This window comes from Nelumbo nucifera, chromosome 6 (assembly GCF_055504915.1).
Source record: "Nelumbo nucifera cultivar China Antique chromosome 6, China Antique-T2T, whole genome shotgun sequence".
NCBI classification, from domain to species: domain Eukaryota; kingdom Viridiplantae; phylum Streptophyta; class Magnoliopsida; order Proteales; family Nelumbonaceae; genus Nelumbo; species Nelumbo nucifera.
Window position 1 is genome coordinate 49,604,011 of NC_142654.1, and position 13,681 is coordinate 49,617,691.

Below are 13,681 nucleotides of genomic sequence, written 5' to 3' on the forward strand. Positions count from 1 at the left end.
TTGAAAGTTGTATTCCCAGAACTGTTTAAGTCAATGTCTGTTTCTGATTTTTCTTGTCAAACGTGTCAGTTAAGTAAACATTGTAGAACTCATTTTCTTCAAAGAAATAGTAAATCTGAATCTCCTTTTCACATTGTTCATTCTGATGTATGGGGCCCTGTTACTTTACCATCTGAGAGTGGCTACAAGTATTTCATTACCCTCATTGATGATTATTCTAGATATACTTGGGTATACCCGATGCGAACCAGGGAAGAAGTACCAAAAATCATTCAAGATTTTCAGCGGATGGTCTTCACTCAATTTCAAACTGAAATCCAAAATTTTCAATCAGACAATGCAAAAGAATTGTTTCATAGTGACCTCACGAAGTTTTTTGCTTCGCGTGGTTCCCTTCACCGTAGCTCTTGTGCCCGCACGCCACAACAAAATAGTGTGACCGAACGGAAGAACCAACATCTCCTTGAAGTGGCTCGGGGTTTACTACTTCATATGAATGTTCCCAAACGGTTTTGGCTTGAAGCTGTTATTTGTTCCACTTACCTTATAAACCGTATGCCCTCTCGTCGGTTAGAGTACAAAGCCCCACATCAACTTCTCTTTCCTAAGGCTCCTCTTCTTTTTATTCCTCCTCGTGTCTTTGGTTGCTGGTGTTTTGTCCAAAATCTGTCTCCCACCCGTGGGAAATTGGATTCTCGTGCTATCTCTTGCATATTTCTTGGTTACTCCTTCACTCAAAAGGGATACCGTTGTTTTGATCATGTTTCTCGGAAATTCTATGTCTCCATGGACGTTTCTTTCTTTGAAGATGAGCCTTTCTTTCCTGTTTCTCCTCAGGGGGAGTGTAGGCATGAGGAGAAACTGGTTCAGCTTCCCTCTCTCCCTGACCCTTCGCCTTTTCGTGTTTTTTCTCGTCGTCGCAAAGGCCAAGTAAATTCAAGAGTTGTAGAGAATCCGGAAGCTGTACCTCCAGTGCCACCAGACTCCTCGGGGGAGGATCATACTCACTCAGGTATTTTGGCTCCCAATGATGTCCTTGAATCTATTGAAAATGATTCCTCTACTGCTAATGATCTTGACCGTCCTAGTGCTCACAGGAAGGGTGTTAGATTGTGCACCACTAAACATCCCATTTCCAACTTTGTCTCCTATGAGAACATTTCATCCTCATTCCGTGCTTTCCTTACCTTTATTGACAGTGTCCCTATCCCTAAGAATGTGGCAAAAGCTCTTTCAGTTCCTGAATGGACAAATGCCATGAAGGAAGAAATTAATGCCCTTTACAAAAATGGCACATGGGAACTTGTTGATCTTCCTAAGGGAAAGGTTCCAGTTGGATATAAATGGGTGTTCACAGTCAAGCATAAGGCTGATGGAACAGTGGAAAGATATAAAGCTCGCTTAGTGGCAAAGGGATTTACTCAAGTATATGGAGTTGATTATGTAGAAACTTTTGCCCCTGTTGCCAAGATGAACTCCATTAGAGTCATTTTCTCTCTTGCGGCTAATCTGGATTGGGATTTACACCAGCTTGACATCAAGAATGCATTCTTGAATGGTGACCTTGAAGAGGAAGTTTACATGATTCAACCTCTTGGTTTTCTGGCTCAAGGCAATGAACAGAAAGTGCGCAAGTTGAAGAAGTCCTTATACGGGCTAAAACAATCACCAAGAGCTTGGTTCAGTAGATTCCATGTGGCAGTTCAGCAAAAAGGATACAGGCAATGTCAATCAGATCACACACTGTTTGTGAAAAGAGGAGAAGGTAAAATTGCTGCTCTAATTGTATATGTGGATGACATAATTGTTACTGGTGACTGGGAGGATGAAATTCAGAGGTTGAAGTTTTTTTTGCCACTCAGTTTGAAGTGAAGGATCTAGGACCTGCCAGGTACTTCCTTGGAATTGAAGTCGCCCGATCAAAGAAGGGTATCTTCATTTCTCAAAGGAAATATGTCCTAGATTTACTTTAGGATACTGGGAAGATGGGGGTGAAGCTAGTTGACTCTCCCATTGACCCCAACCATAAATTAGGTGACAGCCGTGGTGAACCTCTCAAGGATGTGAAACAGTTTCAGAGGCTTGTAGGGAGATTGTTATACCTTTCTATGACTCGCCCAGACATTGCATATGCTGTTGGTGTCCTCAGTCAGTTCATGCATGCTCCTAGGTCCTCTCATCTTGAAGCAACAGAGAGAATCCTCCGATATCTAAAGAAGTATTCGGGTACTGGCTTGTTATTTCAAAAGCACGGACATTTGAAAGTTGAAGTTTATACAGATCCAGATTGGGCTGGATCCCAAAGTGACAGAAAGTCTACCAGTGGCTACTGCACCTTTATAGGAGGGAACCTTGTTACATGGTGGAGTAAAAAGAAAAATGTGGTGGCTAGATCCAGTGCTGAAGCTGAATATCGTGCTATGGCCCACGGGGTTGCTGAAGGCATGTGGATAAAGAATTTGTTGGGTGAGTTGGGTTTCCTAGTGGCCAAACCTATAACTCTATTCTGTGATAACAAAGCAGCTATAAGCATTGCTGCCAATCCGATGCTACATGATAGAACAAAACACATCGAAGTTGACAAGCATTTTATCAGAGAGAAAGTTATCACATGCGAAGTGTTTACTCCCTATGTCACTTCTGAGAACCAACTTGCAGACATCTTTACAAAGGGTTTAAACCTTTCCAGACATCATGATCTTTGTGACAAGTTGGGCATGATTGATATCTATGCTCCAACTTGAGGGGGAGTGTTGGCAGTTGTTTTGTGTACTCAGGTTTAGTACCTCAAGGGTACTGTTGTAATTTTTCCCTTGTTTATATTGTACGACTGGGCCAGTATAATTAATAACTCTTACACTCGCCCCCAGTATTCTAGAGGGTTTTCAGTCCACTCGACTCTCCTCTCCTCTCTTCTCTTGCTCTTGCTCAACACACCCCACTAGTTCCTTCCCTTCAGGAAGGTCTACCAACTCCCAAGTGCCATTTTTGTGTAAAGCATCAATTTCTTCCTGCATTGCAACTGTTCATTCAGGTTTTGACAAAGCTTCTGCCACAGTCTTAGGAACGGGGACACTATCCACAGAAGAGAGAAAGGCACGGTATGAAGGCGAAACATGCTCATAGGACACAAAGTTTGAGATAGGATGATTAGTGGTACAAGACCTAACACCCTTCCTCTTAGCAATAGGAATATTAAGATCATTGGTGACAGGTGAATCAACATTTAAAGGAGCAGATATATCAATGGGAGCAAGTGTACCTGGCTGATGAGACGGATCTGCCTCGGGTGAATCCGATGATGTTGGTTGAAGGAGGATGAAAAACCCGGAATGAAGGAGGATCGGGTAAAGGAGGTAGTTGAATTTGAGTCATCGCCTATTTCTCCTCAACCCTACTCCCCCTGAGGAGAAACCGAGAAAAAAGGTTGATTCTCAAAGAATGAGACATCAATGGAAACATAGTACTTGCGAGCAATGGGATCATAGCAACGATACCCCTTTTGAGATAAAGGGTAACCAAGAAAAACACAAGGAATAGCCCGAGGATCAAGCTTACCACGAGTATGGGACAGGATATGGACAAAACAACGACACCCAAAAAATGCATCGGAATAGTGGACAGCGGGGCTATAGGGAACAAGAGCTGATGTGGGGCCTTATACTCTAGTTGCCAAGAAGGCATGCGATTGATGATATATGTCGCACACAAGACTGCATCCATCCAGAACTGTTTTGGTACATTCATATGAATCAACAAGCCACGAGCGACTTCGAGAAGGTGACGGTTCTTCCGTTCAACCACACCATTTTGTTGGGGTGTCCTGGTACAAGAGCTTCGCTGAAGTGACCCACTCGAAGCAAAAAACTTCGTGAGATCACTATGGAAATATTCCTTCGCATTGTCCGACTGGAAGATATGGATTTCTGTTTGGAACTGAGTGAACACCATGCGTTGAAAATCTTTCACAATTTGTGGCACTTCATCTCGAGATCGCATAGGGTAAACCCAAGTGTATCTAGAATAATCATCAATCAAGGTAATGAAGTACTTATAGCCAGCCACAATAGGTAGAGTAACCGGGCCCCAAACATCAGAATAAATAATATGAAATGGAAATTCATATCTTTTATTTCGTAAAGGTAAAGAACTTCTACAATGCTTACTCAACTGACAAGTTTGACACTGTCACTGACTCACTGACAAGGACTGAAACAACTTTGGAAACATAACTTTTAACGACTCAAAAGAAAGATGACCTAAACGACTATGCCATAAGTAGGCTTGACTCTCACTCGGCGAACTCGTGGACTCTGTTGCCACTAGACCAGCATTATTCTCCAACACGTAGAGACCATCCACCATGCTTCTTCTACCAATCGTCTTCCCCGAGGTCAAATCCTGAAACACACATGAAGACGGAAAAAAAGTGACTGAGCAGTTCAAGGAGTGAGTCAGACTACTAATAGACAACAAATTAATAGGTAATTTCAGAACATGCAGTACATTAGAAAGAGTAAGGCCAAGTGGGAGAGGTATGGTGCCTTGGCCAGCTATGGTAGAAAAAGAACCATCAGCCAGTCTTACCTTATCTCTCCCAGAGAGAAGGTTATATGTCTGAAACAAATTAGACTTACTGGTCATGTGATTTGAGGCTCCGGAGTCAATAATCCAAGGAGAATCAGTAGTATGAGATGACACATGGAAGGCTGTGGCATTACCTGATGTAGACGCAAATGAGGTAGAGGGAGTAGGCCCAGAATCCATCTGGCGGAGAGTCCTACCATACAATTCCAAATGTTCACGGAAGGAGTTGATAATATCTTCCTTAGGGTCAGAACTGGGATGTTTCTTCTGAGTTACCGAAGGACTAGTCTCTGTCGATGCCATATTAGCTGAGTTATACCTTTTTTGATTCTGCTGGCCTGGTTTTTGCCCTGACCAGGTGCCAACTTCTTACCCAAATCTTGTGCCCATTTAGGTTTTCCATGGAGATCTCAACATGTATCTTTTGTGTGTCGTGTCTTTTGGCAGTGAGTACACCAAAGCTTGCTCTTATCATCTGATTTTTTCTGAGTGTCACCCTTTTTAAAACCACCTCCGACATTTGTATCTGAATTTCCCCGGACAGCTAGGGCAACTGACTCCCCTTCTACACCATTCATCACACTTCTTCTGACTGCACCAAGGCATACACCTCCTGAACTGATGGCAAGTCTTTACTACCCAAGATCTGCACCCTGATGGACTCATACGACGGATTCAGCCCTAGGAGGAAGGCAAACACTCGTTGCTGAGATACAAGTGACTTATAGGCCTTTGCATCTTCATCACACTTCCAATTCACATTCTGATAGTGATCAAGTTCTTTCCATGTTGATGTCAAATCAGAATAGTACATCGAGAGACTCCTCTCCCCCTACTTGCAAGTAGAGGATTCAGCTTGCAGTTGATATATCTTGGCATAGTGTCTCTGCTCTGAATAGGTGGACTTCGTTTGTTCCCATATCTCACAAGCAGTTTCAGCCCACATAAAAGTCTTCCTTACTTGTGGCAGCATTGAAACCAAGAGCCAAGACATCACCATACTGTAGGGTTTTCACTCGGCACATGACCAAGGAGGGTAAAGAAGAGAAAAATAGGGAGAACTGTACCAGTTGTAGCTGTTTTTTCAGTCTAGAATCAGATTTCTGTTCCGCCCAGGTTCTGCTAGTCTGTTCGATCTGTTCTCTCAGTAGGGTTGTTCGATCTGCTCTCTTTAATCAGTATTCCCGCTCTGATACCATCTTGACAGTATGGCCGGCCAGAAATAAGAGGAAGAGAAGAGAAGAGAAGAGGAGAAGAAGAGAAGAGAAGAGAGGAGGGAAGAAAGAAGGGTTTTGCAATGTAACAGTGCTGGCGGCGCCAGCCTTTATTTTAATATATATAGGGCGGCAGAAATAACAAGGGAAAAGACCCTTGTGCCCCTGAGTACAATAACAGACATAACAGAAAGAGAAAACGAAATAAAAAAACACTTTAATTAGCCAAACAGGCCCTAACATCAGCAACTAAATTAATTTAACATTATTTTAACAGTATGCTCATTAAAATCGCCTAAAATAATAGTAGGATTTGAAAACTTATTCAACCAGGCATGAACACTACTCCAAAAAACATTTCTACCACTATGAGTGGGTTCATCATAGGCAAAGACAATAAGAACACATAACTCAATAATATTCTTATTAGAATAAAAAAACATTAACTTGAAAACCACTTCCATTAAACAACTAAACCACTAGCAAGACCAACAAGGGGAACAACAAAATAATGGGGGAAATGTAACATTCTTGCCAGGTGAGTAGCCTTAGATTCTGGAATTTTCATTTCACAAAGAAAAACAAAACCTGGTTGCTGCTGTGAAATGAAATTCCTCAGACCCCTTACTGCCAAGGGTTGGCCACACCCTTGGCAGTTCCAACTGACTTGTGGCTGTTTAGGGCCAGCTACCACTGCCCACTTTAACAAAAACCAAAGAAAACTCACCTGGTGCTCTGCCAAATAAACCTTATCCCCCTCAAACATCTGCACATTGTCAGTTCCCCTGAGAGTAGTTAAAACAAAGTTAAACAAAGCAATCAAAAAATAACAAGCAAAAGAAAAAGAACAGTATGGAAAACTAAGTAAATAACAATACTGAAAAAACAGACAAAAGAGACGTAGACCACCATAATCCAAACCACTATTGCATAACAAAACAAAAAAATACCAAACCCATGACTCCCTTCAGCCTCCCTCGAACCTGAACCTAGCTCTGTAATGTGTATTCCAGAGTCCACCCTTGGACGCTTACCTGGTCCCGAAAAATCCAACTGACCCACATAATGATTAGTAGGAGCTAGTTTCAGTAAGGCGGAGTTGACTCTAGACTCCAGACTTATAAGCCATACAACCATCCTAATAGATTCTCTCTCTTCAGATGATCCAACTCGTCATCCAGATTTTACACTGCCCTCATGACTCATGAGCAGTCCCCTCCCCTTGCCATCTCAAGAAACCTCTATTCTCCCTTTCTCAGGAAGGAACTAGATTGAGCCCACTCCCACTTTAACCTCTCAGTGACATAGACTCAGGTGCTGAACAGGAAGATTCTGGCTCCTCCCTCCTCATGGAGTCTCCCAGAAACTGACCAAATGCAGGATGATCCCTCTTCGGTCGCAAGGGAGTCTCAGCCTTCAGCCATGGACCAAAATAGTTCATAGTACACTGAGCATAGAATAACTCCAAATCTTCAACCTTGGGCAAAACTGCAAAACCACACTTCTTATATACATGCTCAACATGCCCACAGGCAAACTCCTGGAAGTCGTTCAGATCGAAAGATAACCCATGCAATAGGAGAAACAAAACACACTTGATAGGTTGACTAATATCAATCCAGACCTTAACATGGATATAATGACCTTTTATTTTGAATACCACACACAGTACCAAGCTTTTCACCTGCTAAAAGCCCAATTTCATTATCAAGCATATTAAAAGGCAAGTCATGGACTTGAACCCAACCTCAGCTTCATTCAAAAAATAGAAGGGACCTTCCCTCATGCTATTCTTTCAAAAGAACCCACTGATCGAAGACCACCCAAGGACCATCCACGGTAACCTTGTCAAAATAATAGTTATCATGAAAAAGGGCTTTAAAATGACCACGTTGTAAAGCTTCCAGTCTTACCTCGGCAGCTGGAATTTTCCATATAGCATGGAGAGCCCTCAACAGTTCCTCAAATGGAATGACCAATCTAGGGAAAATTCTACCAATAACACAAAAATGCCATCCTTCAAGCTGGGCAAGTCCAGGCCTATCTCTAACGTCAATAACCTACACTCCAAGATTCTTCCTTCGTTAACCGCTCTGAGAAAGGCTTCATGCAAATTCTGAAAATTCTCCATGTTGGCACCACAACAAAACAAAGAAGCACAGGAGAACAAAGAAAAGGATTACGGAAGACAAACAAGAAGTGAATTATCAAAAAAAAAAAAATAGACAAACAGAACAAATACCCATAACAATAAATACTAGACATACCAAATCTAGCAAAGAACCAACAGACTAACAGCAGTCCCCAAAAGAAGCACAAAGAAACAACCAACAGATAAAAGACTAGCTCACACACACAAGGAAAGCACCCACATGGGGAAAAGGACCCCTACACTACAGGGAATTAAGCCCCTACCTAGAGGAGAGACAGGCAGCCGCCTGACAAAAACAAAATGTAAAACACTCTAACTAATACACAAAACCATAAATAAAAGAAAACAACCAGAAATCAAACACAGTAAAGAAGATCAATTCATTAAGTATATGTTCATTAATGAAAGAAACAGTAAATCAGCATTTTTACATTGTTCATTTCATTAAACATGATTATCCCTCTCTACTTAGTTTATCATTTACATAAATTTGACATATGACTTACAACCAGTATATCCTTTTGGTACTTTTTGTCATCAAATTGGATTGTGTTTTCCCGTGCGAGGGTCCCTGTTAGTTAAGTAGAAGCAGGAGGAACCCTATGACATTTGTAATCATATGAAAATCTATGATGTCGATATGATACCGGTTTATTGGTTACAAGGTTTTCTGGTATTATAGTTGAACTCTTTAGATATTTATTTTTCAACCAGCAAAAAAAAAAACAAAAAAGAAAAATCTCAAACTAGTAGACACTATTCATCCTGCCCTGTAGCTTCACTCACTTCCTGTGGTTTCCCGCGTTTTTCTCTCACATGTCCCTCGATCCATTGTGTTTTCTTCACATCTGGTGGACAGAACAGCTTTTGATAAGATTCTTATCTAATATCATTGTTTCTTCACTCAGTCCGCATTTGTGGATATGTGCAATGAAAAAAAATAAGAACCCAAGTCATTCTGTAGCAAACATTATTTATTTTTGAAATTAATCTTCTACCAGGATGCTTTGTTTGAGATATTCTCCGGCAATTATCTTGGGAAAACTAGTAACGGTAAACATTTCCAGAAAACCGAGTAGTGTTGTGGTAAGCTCCCTCTGTGAATTTCTATCTAAATTATCTCTTCGAGTGTTGTTATTTTGCCTCATGGACTTTAGCCACTCAGAAGATTTTCAGTTTCCATTTAAATTCTGATTGTTGTTTGTTTATGATGATGATGATGATGTTCTTCAGGTATGCGCAGCAAAAGGCCCGAGACCGAGGTATCCCAGAGTATGGAAATCCAGAAAGAGAATAGGCACCATATCCAAGTCTCAGAACCTCGTTGAGTGTGTAAGCTCCTTTTTTCTGGTTTTTTCTCCTTAATTTGAAACTATATTATATTGTGATCTTTCCAGGTTCTGTAAGGGGATGAATTTGAATTTCAGAGTTCTGGTATTTCTTTTTTGTTGCTACGAACGTTTCACCTATTTAGTGCAAAGAATAGGAAGTTATACATTAGAAATTTTGCAGTTGTCTTTTGTGAATCTGTGATATGGATGTGTTCATGCAGATAAAGGGGTTGTCAAATGTCAAAGAGGAAGTTTATGGTGCTCTTGATTCTTTTGTTGCTTGGGAGTTAGAGTTCCCTTTAATTACAGTGAAGAAAGCATTGAAGACCCTTGAGAATGAAAACGAGTGGAAAAGGATAATTCAGGTGCTGTCCATTATCCATCATTTGGTATCTTTACAGTATCTAAAGCTTTTTGCATCTTCCTCAGCAGCATGAGGTAGATGACTAGGTTGAGTTTCCTATCTTGAAAAGATTGAGATTTTTTATCAGTAACAGAATCAATTTCATTAAAAAAGGAAATTGAGTACAATAAGAAAGAGGTGGGAGAAATACTCTTAGCCCTCCCCAACAGAAAAATTACAATACAACCCAAAATAAATTATTGAAAAGAAAAGATTGAGATTAGCGGCACTGATTCCTTCACGTCACCCAGGTTGAGTCTCCTATCTTGAAAACTCTTTGAGATGATGAGATCAGTGGTTTTTTCTATTGCCAATCTTTCTTCCTCCCTACAAGCCAGTGCTAAGATTTAGCACAGTTGAGATGGACGCTTAGAAATTAGTATCCATGAGAAGATATTCATCTTGATGAACAAAACAACTATTATCTGAAAACCATAAAACATCTATTCTAAAACCGATATATTGATCTTCCTCTTTGCATTGAATGCAATCGAAACCTTTGCATTGACACTGATACCAGTATGACCACCCATTGTTGAACCATCTGGGTTTAAAATCCACCATTGGCACCAGCCGTACCACTGTCCAGTAACAGGAGGAACCTAGATGGGATGTCCTAATTGTCAAAGCAAACTCTATTATGATTATTATTAACATACTCCCCTTTAATGGAAGACCCCTTTCTGCAAGTATTAAAAAGCGAGATTCAAAATTTTCTCAATTAACCTTGATTTCTGCTGAAATTTCTTTTGAATTGTCTCGTCTCATGGTGTATATGTCATTGCACTGAATGCAATCTTTTATTTGTTGATTTGGTAATGTCTTATTGCTGGCTTTGGGGGCTGCCAACAGTACCTCTGCGTCCCATATATGATTATCCATATTGAACAAAACTAAGGGCCCATTTGGTTCACGGGAATAGGGGTCTGGAACCGGAATCGGAATGGCCCATTCCGATTCCAACTGTTTGGTTGGGCGGAATCAGAATCCCATTCCCATTCCTGGTGGAGTAGCATTCCCCTATTTGAGGGAATGGCCATTCCCTCCCTCTCCCTTGGAATGAAATCCCCATTCCATCTTATTCCAATTCCGATTCCGATTCCGCTTCCTGTCTGAACCAAACAGACTATGGGAATAGATCATTCTGATTCCGGTTCCAAGAGATTTTGATCCTGATTCCAACTGTGAACCAAACGGACCCTAAGACTCTCCACCAAACATCTTGAAAAAGAGTATCTCAAGAAAAGATGGTCAGCATTGACATTGCACTGCCACCGCAGTATATGCTTGAATTTTTACCTTATTACCCAAGGGATGAATGAATGGCATAGAATTCTGCCTGAAAAATATAACTATTTTATGCTATGAAACTTTGGGACCTTTACTTGTTACTTTGTCACAAGCAGATTTTGCACTAAATTGGCCACTAACAGTTGATGTCCAAACAACCCCATTATGAGAATTAGATATCTTGATCTAATTGCTTTTCCAAATATAAATAGTGTGAAGCAAAGTAGCTGATAGTAAACACCATGGACTTTCATTAATAAAATCAGCTACTATAGCATATTTAGCCATAATACTATCTAATTATATCACTATAATTACTTAATGTGGAGAATGCCAAAGGGTCATATATAGAATAGCGATTTACCATCATCAATAAAGTGCTTTATCAAATTCAGTTTATCATTTCACACCTTTATCTCATAATCACATTATTCCAAACCAAAATAGATAACTCTTAGTTGATTAGTGAAAACGTTACCTTGTTTCAGGTACTTGCTATTCATCCTTTTAACCCAAAGCATATTTTTCTAAGCAGTCATGTTCCAAACGAATAATGTCATCCTTGCCACATTCCAATCCCTGAGAGATTGAATTCCCAAAACCTCACTTCACCAAAGGGGCAAGAAACCTCATTGCGACAGACTCCATGAGTTTTTCTGTTCAGATAAGGATCTGCCAAAAAATTATGATTTTTTTTTTTAAATCCTATTAGATAATGGATCTTACAATCTAGTAAGTACCTGGACAGGTACATGGTAACAACAGAGAGCTGTGATTTGTATCTTCTTAGTATTACTTCTCTTTTGTATGTATTCAATTACATTGTACATTTGATTATAGGTGACCAAGTGGATGTTAAACAAAGGTCAAGGAAGGACAATGGGAAGCTATTATACACTGTTAAATGCTTTAGCACAGGATGGAAGACTTGAGGAAGCTGAGGAACTTTGGATGAAAGTATTCTCCGAAAATCTGGAAAGTTTGCCTCGTATTTTCTTTAACAAAATGATCTCAATTTACTATAGCAGGGGCATGCATGAGAAGATGTTTGAGGTATTACTCTATCATCTTAGTGTCAATTTTGTCAAGTGGTATAACTTGTTCTCTAATTTTTTTTCCTTTCTATACATGATGCACTGACAAATATAGCTTGCCTTTGCATTGTTGCCATGCCTGACTGCTTGTGTATCAATTTTTAAGGCTCAAACTCATAATCCCCCAACGGCTGATGCACAACAATGGTTCTGATGGACTACAGAGAATATGTGACATTCATAATTGATGAAAAATTAGGATAAGTTACTATTCATAACCTAAACCTATCATTAAGTTGAATCATGATTTATTAAAAGGAAGTTATGCTCAGTCTGGTGGCTAGTATGTTAATACATCATGGCCTAAAAATGGTCAATTCCCTTTTGTGGTGGCAAAACTTTCTTGTAGTCTTGCCAAACCTAGACTAGTTTTTACTTGCGAGTAGAAAAGCTTCACTTATAAAACCCAGTTTGGTAAAAGCCTTTAGGGGAATTTTCAGATTTCCCTGCCTTACAAATTTTTATCTGTTTGTACAGTTTGGGAAGAGTGACAGGTGGGAGAATTTGACATAATATGAGGGAGATGGTACTATATCTTTTTTTTGAAGAATCAGAAAAAAAATTATTAAAGAAAAAAGATTCATACAATCCGGGGGTGTCAATATAACACCCAGCCACATCCTCAACTTAACTAACCAACACTACAAGAGACAAATTAAGAACAGTGAACTGAACAAGAATGCAAGTCTGAAACTCAGGAAAATTCCAAAAGCTCTTCTCCCAACTCCGCTCCGCTAATCTGATGAAATTCTGGATGCACCCTTGACAAACCACTGCACTCAACTCCAGCCACTCCCCACTGCTCTATCCCCAAATCTCCTCCTTCAATCCCAAATTAAATGATTCCAGCTTCTACTCCTGAAGCATTCCAACTGGGAGATTACGACTCCTAATTAAGATATCACCATCACCCTTCTCTCCATCTCTCTCAAGCTCCTTACCTTCCAGATAATCACTCATCCTTTTCCTACCTATTATAACGAAAAAAGAAACTTCCTTCAGTCCTCCCCCACTTCCTCCTCTCCCCCTTCTTCGTCCCACTCCTTATCCTTCCCAAATTTTTCTTTTTTCTTTTCGATTTTTCTCCTCCCTCTTGAATTTGTCAAAGTGCTCAAAAGCCTTTCTTGCAAATTCTTCCCCTCCCCAGAAAAACAAACCCAAGGATTTTCCGACAGAAATCTCCCTCTCTACCAAGCTGTCGATTTCCACCTCTCCATTTCGAATCAGATCCAAAGCCTGAGCTGCCACTCCTCTTTCCTCCCCCTCCTCCTGTCCTTCCCCTCTTTTCCCCTCCAAACACCCTTTTTGTCTCTCCTCAACTTCCCCTCCTTCCACACCCTGAACAGATTCTATAACTCTCTTATTCCTATTTTAAACGTTTTCCTTCCTCTTGCCCCCTTCTAACTCACCAAAATACCTTTTCTTCCTCTTTTTCGTCCCCCGGATAACTCTACTTTGACCCCACACCCCTCTCCCACCTTCGATTGGGGTTCATTCCCCTTCTCCAAGCTTTGATCAGCATTCGAGATAGGGGTACTTACCTTTTGTTCAAACTGCTTATCGCTGAGATCTGGGGCACCATCTATATCATCCTCATTGACCTCTGCTAT

The 13,681-nt window shown here is 40.5% G+C and overlaps 1 protein-coding gene across 1 annotated transcript in view; it reads left to right on the plus strand.

Annotated features, from left to right (window-relative positions):
- The window catches only part of EMB1417 (Pentatricopeptide repeat (PPR) superfamily protein), a 46,016-nt gene that overhangs the window by 18,049 nt on the left and 14,286 nt on the right, over positions 1-13,681 (plus strand). Inside the window, exons 5-7 of the mRNA XM_019200415.1 lie at positions 9,187-9,285; positions 9,506-9,649; positions 11,818-12,030. Coding sequence (XP_019055960.1) covers positions 9,187-9,285; positions 9,506-9,649; positions 11,818-12,030 — 456 coding nt within the window. The remainder of the gene's footprint in view (positions 1-9,186; positions 9,286-9,505; positions 9,650-11,817; positions 12,031-13,681) is intronic.